Here is a 12,622-nt window from a genome sequence, read left to right on the forward strand (position 1 = left end):
TAAAACACAACAAAAATTCGTGAGATCCGTTAGTATAAGAAACATATCAAATAATTTCAGGTGCAGTTACATATTGATTCTTATTTTATTTTAGCATAGGGTACTGTATATTAACTCCTCCATGGCTTATACCCCCCGATACAATCCATAGCATCATCAAAACAAGCAAACTATACATGCAAAATTAGAATCTGACCGAAACAGAACAGTCTATAGTAATCTGTAATGAAACTACACTTCTGTAACTCCAAAAATTCTGAAAACTTAAGAACTCCTGAGGAATTTTTATAGAAATACTGTGTAAAAAATTCATATTAAAATGACGTTCTGATAAAATCATAGAAATTCTGCACTAGGTGTCAAAGTTTCTATTTTTGCACGGTATCAATTCTACTCATCACGCAAATCATTCAAAAGGATTTATTTGGCACAAATACTAATTAAAACATAAAATTACAGAGGAAATAATCATTTTATCACACACTAACAGAAAAAAAAATTAAGGATAACTATTGGGTTGCGTCCCAACAAGCGTTATTGTTTTACGCCCCTAGCTAGGCATAGTGCATAGTTTCAAGTGTTGTCATCTTTGACACTCAAACTGTCAGTGGATCTCATGATTGATTCATATGGTGGCCTAATTATCTTTCTAGGTAAGTGTTTAATTCCTTTCTTTAATGTAAATTGGAACCTTATATTTCCTTCTTTCATATCAATGATTCCACCTATAGTTCATAGGAAAGGTCTTCCAAGTATAATTGAACAAGTAGGGCTGCAATCAATATCAAGCACAATGCAATCTATAGGCACATAATTTTTATTTGAAATTATCATCACATCATTTATTATACCTAAGGGTTTCTTGATGGTAGAATCCGCAAGATGCAATTAGGGAACATTCTTCTATATTGGTGAGACCAAGCACATCATGTAAAGTTTTAGGTATGGTTGAAACACTAGCACAAAGGTCACATGAAGAGCATTGCATTCATATTTACTTATATTAATTTTGATAGTAGGTTCCCACTCATCATGCAATTTTCTAGGAATAGAAACTTCAAGCTCAAGTTTCTCGTCAAAAGCTTTTACCATAGCTTCCACTATATGTTGAGTAAAAGCTTTACTTTGTTCATAAGAATTGGGTGAGCTAATAGTGGATTGAAGCAAGGAAATGCATTCTACTAAGGAGCAATTATCATAATTAAAGTCCTTGTAATCCAAAATAGTGGGTACATCACTAGTTAAAGTTTTGACCTCTCCAAACCCACTTTTTTCAGTTTTAGCATTAAAATCATCACCCTCCAAACAAACGGGGCGCTCCTTTACTAGAGTTAACTCATATCCAGTCTCTTTATCATCAACAGTCAGAGATGTAAGCAAAGATTCAATAGGAGAAGTACTGATCATTTTAACACCTTCATCATGATTCCGATAAAAACCAGGTGGAAGAGCTTTTTCAAGGAATTCCCTCTTAGCTTTCAACTTAGTGGTACTCTCCTTACTTTCATTAATAGAAACTTTGGTAGATTTAATAGTCTCATTAAAATCATGCTTAGTAGGCATAGCCTTTTTAAGAGTTTCAACATCAAGAACAATCCTATCCATGTTTTTAGCCAAAGTATCAACAACATGCAATTTTTCTTATACCATAGTATTGTAACCTTTTTGAGAATTAATGAATTCCTTTATTGTGTTCTCAAGATCAGAGGGTATCCTATTAGAATTTGTAGAGGAATTTCCATAAGAATTTCCATAACCATTAGGATTATTACCGTGATACGACCTAGCATTGAAATTACCCCTATAAGCATTGTTGTTGAAATTATTTCATGAAACAAAGTTCGCATAAATAACATCATTATTTTGTTCAATCAAGGTAGACAAAGGCATATCATTGGGTTCAACATGAGTATTTTTATTAGCAACCAAGTTCATAAGAGCATCCACTTTTTCACTCAAAGTAGCGATTTCCTCAACAAAATTTACCTTCTTGCCAGTTGGAGCTCTCTCGGTACGCCATTGAGAATAGTTGGCCATGATGTTGTCCAGAACTTTGGTGGCCTCTCCTAAGGTCACCTCGATGAAGGTACCACATGCGGCAGAATCTAGAAGATTTGTAAACACAAAGTTTAGTCCAGCATAGAAATTTTGGATGATCATCCACAAGTTTAAACCATGAGTTGGACAATTTCTTATCATAAATTTCATCCTTTCCCAAGGTTGTGCAACATGTTCATGATCTTTATGTTTAAAATTCATTATTTGATTTCTAATGCAGATGCTCTTAGCAGGAGGAAAATACTTGGCAATAAAAGCGCCCTTACACTTATCCCACGTTCCAATACTATTACGTGGCAAAGATGAGAACCAACCTTTAGCTTTCTCTCTTAGTGAAAAATAATATTTTTTTAATTTCACAATATCATTATCCATGTACTTTTTATTTTGCATATAGAAAAGTTCAACAAACGTATTGAGATGTGAAGCAGGATCCTCATTAGGACTTCCTGAAAATTGTTCTTTCATGACAAGATTCAATAATGGAGCATTAACATCGAAGGCATCCGCACTAGTGGCGGGTGGTATAGGAGTACTAATAAAATCATTATTATTAAGTATTTGAGAAGTCACACAATTTATTAGTATCTTGAGACATGGTGACCGAGCAAGCAAGTAACAAGCAAGACAAGCAAAATAGAGAGCGAAGATGCAATCTAGTGACAAGCTAAACAAGTAAACATAAATATTTTTGTATTTTTATTCTTTATGAGACAAACTAAATATACCAGCAAATAAAAAGAGGAACAAGTGAATGAAATTTTGTATGGAGTTACTTGATAGTTGGTGATGATATTCCCCAGCAACGGCGCCAAAAATACTTCCTCATACTCGTGATCTGTGTTGGGTTTTCCATGAAAAGAAACGAGTTATCGCAGCTCAAAGAGGGTAAGTATTTCCCTCAATTATGAAACCAAGGTTTATCGAACCAATAGGAATATCAACCACAACCGTCTTTAACGGCCGCACACAAAAGAACAAACAACTTGCACACAACGCATGCAAGAGTGTTGTCAATCCTCTTGTCTTGTTATTTGCAAGCAAGTGAGGTGTGTAGATAATTGTAGATAGTAAAATAAAATAAAAACACGTAAATAATATCAAGGTAATGAAGGTTTTATCAATATGTCGTGAATAGACCCGGAGGCCATAGCTTTCCCTAATGGCATATCTCATGGAAAAATAGCATACGGTGGGTAAACAAATTACTATTGGGCAATTGACAGAAAAGCAAATAGTTATGCGATAGTCACAGCAATGATCATGTGTATATAGGCATCACGTCCATAAAAAAATAGGCCAATTCCTGCCTGCACCTATTACTATTACTTCACTTTAAGAGCGCTTCTATGCTTGCTTATCTACATATTAAGTTCATGACCAACAAAGTAATGCACGGAGTAAGATGACATGATGTAGACAAAGTAAACTCAAGCAACATGAATAAACCCCATCGTTTTATCCTTAGTAGCAGCAACACAGAGATGCATCTTGTCCCTTCTGTTACTTGGATATAGAAGTTTGCGAGGTTGAACCTACCACAACGCACCTCTCTCACCAAGAAATACTGATCTAGTTGGCCAAACCATTTCAATAGATCGGAGAGAATTACTAAGCTATCATAATCATGCACATAAGAATCATATAAGTATTCAGAGATGACTCCAATATTTATCATGAATAATCTGAACATAATCCCAGAGTTCATCGGATCCCAACAAACGCACTACACAAAAGGAATTACATCATATGGATCAAAGCAAAGATGCGATGATCATTGTATTCAAGATCAAAGAGAGAGATTGCCATCTAGGTATTGACTATGGACCTGTAGGTCCGTGATGATCTACTCACACATCATCATGAGGGCATCAAGGTTGATGAAGAGGCCCTCCGTGAATGACGCCCCCTCCGGCAGGGTACCGAAACGGAACTCCAAATGGCCTCCCATCGAAATAGAGACTTGCAGCGGCGTAAAAAATGTTTCGGGACTCCCTCTACTGTTTTTAGGGTAGATGATAATTTATAAGCCGAAGAACGGAGTCGGGAGGGCCACATGGGGGGGGGGGGCACAAGCTATCAGCCCCCGCCCCCCGACCGCGTCCTGATAGCTTGTGGCCCCCTCGTGAGGCCTCTAACTTTCTTCCGAGGTTCGTTGGTCTTGTTTTGGTCCAGAAAAAATATCAAAAAGTTTCAAGGCAATTGGACCTCGTTTGGTATGGGAAACCTGCAAAGTGAAAAACACGCAGAAAACAACAAGTGGCACTAAGCACTGGGTTAATAGGTTAGTGCTTAAAAATAATATAAAATGGTAAATAAATACTCCAAAAGGTTACTAGAATGATAATATATCAGCATGGAACAATAAATAATTATATATACGTTGGAGACGTATCACGCGTGTGCCGTAGAGGCAGGGCAGCGCGGGGCTACAAGCTTGGAGCGCGCGGTGTTGCTTCCACGGGGCCTGTCGACGGGTCGCACCGACGCCCGCCCGACGCCGGAGCCGAGGGCCATAGTTCTTGAGACCAAGCCCGCAAGAGGAAACTTACCGTCTCAAAACAGGTTTTCATCCCGCTTTATATATAAAGGAACCATTACAAACAATACACGGTCAAACGATACAAAATTGTGAGGAACCCTCATAAAAGACGATACTAGGAAAGGCGCACACGAGGACGCTACCCAAAAAATCACAAGAAGAACTGAATACAACACCACATAAAGCCCTAAACGCCTAAGCTCCACGACAACGCCCTCAGGAGGGAGAACGAAGCTAAGCGACGCTGCTGCCGAGTCCTACACGAACAAGGATTTTCACCCGGAACCCTAACACGATGAGGAGCACCACGACGACGTCTTCAAGAAGAGAGCGGCGCACGCAAGCGTCACCGTCGTCGACGACAAAGCGTTGATCTTTCGCTTGATAGCTCCCCGTGCCACCACGAAGACTTCAGGACACGCGCGACGTGATCAGATCCCCAGATCCAGATCGGAGCGACACCACTGCCAAGGACAGAGCACACCCGAGTCACCCCCACTACGCCTTTTGCCGCCCACATGACCAAGAGGAAGATGCACCACCGTCACCATGGTGTCCGCCGAAGAGCCAACCAAGCGGATCACCTTCTGGGGTCGCCACCCCGACGTCTAGCCCCTCGCCCACATCACGAAACACCCACCACGATAGGAAGAGTAAAAGGTGACACCTTTCACTCCTAGCTCAGCATTAGCCACGGCGCCTAGGGACTGCGGGGTGGGGGGACACATCCCTGTGGCTGCCGACGGCTGTCGTCGATCACTCTTGAATGATGCCAAGTCTGTGGCCTCCAGCCCCGATCTGTCCGACAGTAGAGCAAGGTCCAAACCACCACCATCGACCACTATACCGACGAGGAGAAGAACCTCACCGTTCGTGGGCACCAGCCAGACCCTGCCCATCATCGCCTACCCAGAGCCACAGCTCCGACCCGCCCTGGGTCCCAAACCGACCAACGCGTGCACGAGCCCAAGTCCTGGACATCTCTGCGGCGCGAGTTGCCCATGCCGCCGACCCGAACCTAGGAGAAGGGAGGAGCCCCCCACCCCCGCACCTCGTTGCCGATGGCCCACCACCGCCGCCCAAGCCACAACAGACTCCTCGCCGACGAATGTCAAAACCTTTGAGTTGCTTATGGCAGTTTAGGCAGTGCGAGTAGATGTGTCGCTTCGTGCCTCCATATCTTCATTGGAAGCGTTGTTTCGAAACATGCAAGTTTGCCATGATGCATTGCTTTCATCAAAGACGGGGTTGTTTTAAAAAAATTTGTGTGTGGGTGCGTGCGTTGATCGTGTGCATCTTCTGGTCCTCGTGTTGTTGCTGAATCCTGGTATGATGTTATTATAGTCTTGCCCGAAAACAAAGACCAATCAGAAGCCTGGGAATATCCTCAATTGCACTTGCATGGAGGAAGCAAGTAGTAGCCGTGGTGTTAGAGATATGACACGTAAATCAAACAAACAACGAAGAACGAAATCAACATATGAGACATGATATTTTAACATGAAAACCCCTTTCAAGGTGAAGGAAGAAAAAATACCACGGGCGATAGCCATTTGAATTCACTATATTGAAAGAGGTTACAAACATCGAATTCACTATATTGAAAGAGGTTACAAACATCGAAGATTTACAACTGATCGACTTATCCTTTACGAGAAATTAAAAGAGTATATATAACACATGTGATTGAGTTCAATACTTTTCGGCCCAAGTCTACACGCGACAGGCCTCGCTCCACTCGTCCATCAAAAGTTAGCCTTTATCCTTATACTTAAATTTGGAGCATAACATAACACGTGGAAGCATCAAGAGCTATGTAAAATTGAAGCAAACCCCTTATTGTGTTTATTACGATGATCAACATTTGCAGTCAGAAAATATATGTAATGTAATTGTCACCAACACTAACCGCATGCACCCCCCTCACCTGTTCGAAAGATCAACCGATCAGCCATGCATTAATCTCGAAATTCGCCAAACAAGAAGAAGATGAAATGCATGTACGCGCACAACACCACACCACACCACACAACGGATGCAGCCCTTCATCACCACTAGCATGCATAGCAGACAGCTTCTTCCTCCTACACACGACGTATGTATGTACTGCATATGTAGCTTCCTTGCTCAAGATTTAGAGTATGATTGCATGGCGGGAGGCTCGGGTAGGGGCTGGTGGACGGAGAAAGAGTTGGACCGGGACACGGGCCGGGAGTAGCTGGAGCGGCGGAAGGCGCCGGCGGTCATCTCGTCCGCGGCGTCGGCGGCCGCGTCGGGGTCGGAGGCCTCGGCGTCCCTCTCGCCGGGGATCTTGCACTTCTCGCCGAGGATGATGGACTTCTTCCACAGCGTGTCCTCGGGGTCGTCCTTTTCCTTGCCGCGCAGCTCCCGCTTGCTCTGCTTTATCTTGTCCGGGATGTTGGCGATGCTCTTGCCCACGCCCATGGACATGCTCTTGCCCACGCCCATGGACATGGACACGGACAGCTTCCGCCGCGACGCCGACTTGGGCAGCGGCGCCGCCTCGATCGGCCCGTGCGTGCCCAGGTCCGGCGGCAGCGTCACCACCTCCTCCTCCTCCTTCCCCCCAGCGCCGCCCTGCTGGCTCCCGGAGGCATCGGAGGCATTCGCGTCCCCGGCAGCGTCGGGCTCCTGGCTGACCGCCTTGGGCTTGCGGCCGCACGCCGAGCACATGGTGGAGGCGATCGCCACGGTGGCCGCGACGCACGCCACGAACAGGGACAGCGAGACGGGGTCGTGGCCGCCCAGAGAGGGGAAATGCTCGACGTCCCGCGGCGGCGGCGGCGACCACCTTACCATCGTCGTCCCCGGCGGGGCGAGGAGAGGCTTGCTCGGGGGTGTGGACGAGCTCCTCCTCCTCCTCCGCCCGAGAGAGGCTGCTGCTCGTCGGAGGCTCCCTCTCTTTCCCGCGGGGAGCAAAGCCTCCCGTTTCCAATTTGGGAAGGCCGGTTCAGGTGTTGAGGTTGCGTGGCCGAGGGATTGTACTGCCTTGTTTGGTTCTTAAATTGGGCAAACTAATTTTAGAGATAAAGAAACAACCCAAACATGTCTGAGAAAAATAGGGCTTGCACCGGTGTAATCTATTTTGTCAACTTAGCCATAATTAATTACTACTCCCTCCGTTCCTAAATATAAGTATTTCTAGAAATTTTACTAGTAGACTATATACGGATGTATATAGACATACTTTAGAATGTAGATTCACTCATTTTGCTTCGTATGTAAATTCCTAGTATAATCGTTAAAGACTTATATTTAAGAACGGAGGGAGTATGTAAGTGTGAGTTACCCCGCTATCGTGGTTGCCAGGCGAGGTTTTCTCATGTTTATTGTGGCCGAGTACTGAGACACGGGCTCACGTGAAATGATATGCAAGTCAAGTATAACTCTCGTGGTTACCAAATTTTTTCATGTTTATGGTTGAGTGCTGGCTGAAACACGGGATCATGACAAATGATATGTAAGCCAAGTACGGCTCTAGGCACACCATATAGTAATCTAAATTAGAGTACTCTGTTCCAAAATTCTTGTCTTGAATTTATTTATATATGAATGTATTTAGTCAAGTTTTAGTATTTAGATACATTTATTTTTAAACAAAGGTAAGACAAGAATTTTAGGACGAAGAGAGTATTAGACACTGGACCGACAATGTTGAGTGCCGAGTTAGTATGGTCCCAGATTGATTGATGGGGTCCACTAGCAACCAATATGGCCCTATATGATTCCATCAACTGCAGATAGACCATCTTCGCAAAAAAAAATGCAGATAGGCCAAGACGAGAAATTCATTAGGTCAAGAGTTCATGAATTTACGGATGATGATCAAAGACCACTATTTGAGCATCATCTATCATGCCACGTCTATAGTGATGTATGGCTTCCGTTTCAAAATAATTTTGAGTTTGTCCTAAGTCAAATGTATATAAGTTTAATCAAGTCTCTAGAAACATCGAGAACACCAAATTAGTACTATATGGGATTTTTAGTTAAATGTATATTCATCATATGTGTATTTTTCTCAATGAGGGTTCTCATATGTGTATTTGATGTGCTAGATCCTAGCACATTTTTCTATAAAGTTAATCAAACATAAATAAATTTGACTTACGACAAACCTATAATTTTGATTATTTTAGAATGGAGGGAGTATGTGCATCTTTTGCACTCTTCCATTCTAAGGCAGCCATGTTGTTAACAACCCTCCACGGTTGGGCTGTGGACGGGCAGCAGTGGAGTGGGCCAAAGGCCAAGCCATCGAAGTCAACTACTACAAACAGCACAAGAGGGCATCGAAGAAGTCATCCTGTTGGATCACGGTTGAGATAGCACAACGGCTTCCTCTCCCACCTCTCGCTCTCCTCCAAATTCCCTTGTTCTCAGTTGTTCGTGTAATCTAACTACCCAAATTCTTGTATCCACCAGTAATTCCTGTGCTATTAGTGAGATCATAGGAGGTCCCATCATATGTGTATTTGATGTTGTAGATCTTAGCACATTTCGACTCGGGTGGATCCGCCGCCGCCTGCCTACTTCCCTCCGTCCCTGACTCTCCTCTCGCCGTCGACAGGGGCAAAGCCCCTTGTGGTTGGCCAGCGGTGGGGCCTTCTTCCTCCTCGACCGGGGCGCGCAACGCGGGTGTGGCGGCCTCACCAGGATGCAGTGCTTGTGATGGCGTGTGCGCAGCCGGGCCAACGACACGGTTGGGTGGCGCGGCTGTGCAGGCTGCGTGGTGACCTGGGAACGTGGCGGCAGCGTGCCCTGTAGATCTGGTGCGGTGGCGTCCCGATCTGGTGGATCAGGATTTGCGGGCGACACGGGGGGTGGTAGCGGCCGTTGTGGGTCGCTGGAGCGGGTCACGACTCGTGGTGCCGTCTTCGATGGACCAGGGCCTGCGCGGCTGTTCTGGCGACCGGCGGCGCCTGATCCAGTCACTGTCCTCTTGCCCCTGATCGGTGTGCTTCTCTCCTGCAGGTTTCTGGCGGTGCCGGCGTGGCCACGGATGAAGCTGGTGGAGGCGATCCAGATTGGGGGAAACCTGATGCTCAATGGCGTCGTTGTTCTTCTTGGAGATGTCGGTCTACGTCTGCTCCTCCACTTCCCACCTCTCCGCCTCTCGGGTGAAAACCCTAACTTCGGTGGGCGGCGGCGGCTTCCTTGATGTCGTGAACTTCCTGAAGGCGTCACCCTAAGGGCTGAGTGGTGGTGGGCACTGTGTGGGTCCTTGACGGTTGCTGGTGGTGGGCACTACTTCGGAGGAAACCCTAAGATCTGACCTTCCAGATCGGACGATGGCAATACTGCGGTGCCGTTTCTCTCATGGGAGCATCGTTTGTGGAGCAGAGCATGAGGTGGAGCGGCTTCATCTTGCTCAGAGCTTTGGTGGAGCTGTCAAGTCATGCCTGGCCGACAGGTGCTACGCTGAGTCATGCCTGGTTGGCAGGTGCTACGCACGACAGTTCTTTCAGAATCTTCGCGTCTGGATGGATGAGCGAAGGCGGTGGCGCTGTTTGGCGCCCTAGTGGCGTCGACGGATGTTCGGACTGGCAAAGATGATACGGATCTCGTGAAGATGGATCAGTGGATTGATGATGATGGCGGCTTCTAATGTGTGCATGTGGTGTGCGCTTTAGGTCTGCTGCACCGACTGTTTGTCCCGATACGTTATGTGGATGGATTGGCGACAACACCGGTTTTAAATATGGAGAGTGGGAGTACTCCACATTATCGAGTTTGTAGGTGTGCATGGTAGCTTCGGGTGGTTTGACGTATATTTTTATCAGACATTTGTCAAATAATTAATAAAGATGGTTGCATGCATCAATTGATGCAGGCTGGGGATTTAACCTCCATTTCTAAAAAAAAGATCTTAGCACATTTTTCTATAAAGTTTGTCAACATAAACAAGTTTGACTTACGACAAACCTATAATTTCAATTATTTTAGAAAGGAGGGAGTATGTGCATCTTTTGCCCTCTTCGAGTCTGAGGCAGCCGGGTGGAGTCCCATTATGGTGCCAACAAGGAGCAGCATTAGAAGCTACTCCTTTGACCTCTTCTAGCTCCTTTGATGAGGCATAATTATCTTGGGGACATATACTATGCTTTGGGAATAATTGCCCACTTGCCAAAACAATTGCACCCATAACCTGCAGTGCAGTCTACATCACTTTCAGACATGTCTTGCAACACATTGGCGCATAATTTAGATGTCCTTCCGTTATTTGAGCAATATAATAACTAAAATGAAACTACAGGCTTATCAAGTAGTCAGCCTATCAGTGGATCATCTTTGTTGTGATGGGAACTTCAATCCTCATTCCATGCTCACAGTCTCCAAATTTGGAGCTGATGGCGTACATCTTGGGGCCTTGGTTACTGAGCTCGAGCTTGTCGTAGCCAGAGGTATATATGTCGTCCCCGACAGCACCAGCCCTGCAGAAGAACGACTCGTCTTTATTCACTACCACCACGTTATGCATCTTCGGATTGTACTTGAACACTGCATGAATGGCACACGGTCAGTTCCATACATTCCATATTGCTTGGAATCAAACCAGGACCTAATAATTAAACAACAAGTTTATGGATCTTAGAAGTTATGCGTGAATGATGTAGTATTATAATTACAATGGATCTTTATAACACAATATTTAGTCAAATAAAAATATTTTGTACATGCTCCATCCTCTTATATTATGGGACGGAGAGACTAATTTATAGCCATATTTTGTCAAAATTTGGTAAACATGTTATAGTTGCTTAATGGATGTTATTTGGTTCATTTGCATTGTACCACACTAAACTATTTTCGGCCCCAACCAGTTTTACAAAAGTATATACGTTTACTAAACTTTGATAAATATGTCTAACATTTTGTTATTACATGCAACTTTTTTTATGCGGGAAGTTTTTACATGTAGTTTGCATGAAAATAAGTGTGGTAAAGTTAATATGTAAACCCATATGGAAACCAATAGGATCTTCCATATGGCAATCTACCTATGACGAGCCATCCATTTTTTATCAGGGACTGGCCACTCCTATATGTGTGATATGTTGGCCTTGATTGGCGTAGCCTGTGCTCTAAGCCATCGTTCATCCAACAATTTCTCCATTAACTGAAATTTCAATTAGGGCACGATGATCTCAAACAAGATCAATATTGTGGCTAGGACGTGGGTTGTTATGATATGAAACTAATTATTTCCATCACATGAAACATATATATAATATAACATCTTATACTTTCAAATGAACATTCATGTGCATCAAATTAACGGTTATCTACCATACTTACCAAGCACGTCACCAGGGTAAAAGGTCTTGTTATTCTCCCAGCCATGAACACCAAAGGTCCATCCCTTGTGACCCCCGACTATCCACTCCGTCTTGCTAAAACCACAGTTTGCGCAACACAAAGTTATCACCAACACAAGAGCAACGGCGCCAGTGCAGCTCATGCTTCTTCCTAGTGCCATTGCCTCTTTTTTTCACTACTAAAAGTGAGTTTGATGTGTGTTGGTCCCGAAGGGAAACACATCATTTAAAGGCTCATGATCAAGGTTCAGTCACTCATGCAATATTTGAAATTAATTAATAATTAAGAAGTAAAGACATCTACATTTGACTCGTTCCAAGATAGAGAAGCTATATATCTAGGGAAATCTGCATTTAATTTGATGTGCATATAACTTTAATATTCCAAGATCCTATACTATATAACTTTTACTATATATACAAATCAAATGTAAGAGCTTCTATTATTTCTAGTAAATGCGCTTGAATAACTTTCATAATTGCTCACTTCTCTGCTTTTGTGAGGTCCATTTACTGTATGAGATATGTTCTAAATAATTTTAGCATTAATAGTTTTCTTTTATTGCATTAGATATATTGAGTTATTTTAAGGGATGAAAAGATTAGGCTCTATACCTTCGAAAATAAATTTAATCCTTTTAGAATACTACACGTTAGAAATAGGCTAGTATCGTAGTTTGCC

General features: G+C 43.8%; 2 protein-coding genes across 2 annotated transcripts; both read right to left on the reverse strand.

Moving 5' to 3' along the window:
* Positions 1 to 6,146: 6,146 nt before the first annotated feature.
* LOC123412016 lies at positions 6,147 to 7,578 on the reverse strand. Its single transcript, XM_045104969.1, has one exon. It carries the CDS (start codon positions 7,418 to 7,420, stop codon positions 6,728 to 6,730), a length of 693 nt encoding a protein of 230 aa, XP_044960904.1. The 5' UTR covers positions 7,421 to 7,578; the 3' UTR covers positions 6,147 to 6,727.
* Positions 7,579 to 10,722: 3,144 nt separating this feature from the next.
* On the reverse strand, positions 10,723 to 12,154 carry LOC123411466 (basic blue protein-like). The gene is made up of 2 exons (XM_045104413.1): positions 11,921 to 12,154; positions 10,723 to 11,122 (listed from the first exon to the last, which is right to left on the reverse strand). Exons 1-2 carry the CDS (start codon positions 12,099 to 12,101, stop codon positions 10,899 to 10,901), a joined length of 405 nt encoding a protein of 134 aa, XP_044960348.1. The 5' UTR covers positions 12,102 to 12,154; the 3' UTR covers positions 10,723 to 10,898.
* Between the last annotated feature and the right edge of the window lie 468 nt (positions 12,155 to 12,622).

Source organism: Hordeum vulgare, chromosome 7H (genome assembly GCF_904849725.1).
Source record: "Hordeum vulgare subsp. vulgare chromosome 7H, MorexV3_pseudomolecules_assembly, whole genome shotgun sequence".
NCBI lineage: Eukaryota > Viridiplantae > Streptophyta > Magnoliopsida > Poales > Poaceae > Hordeum > Hordeum vulgare.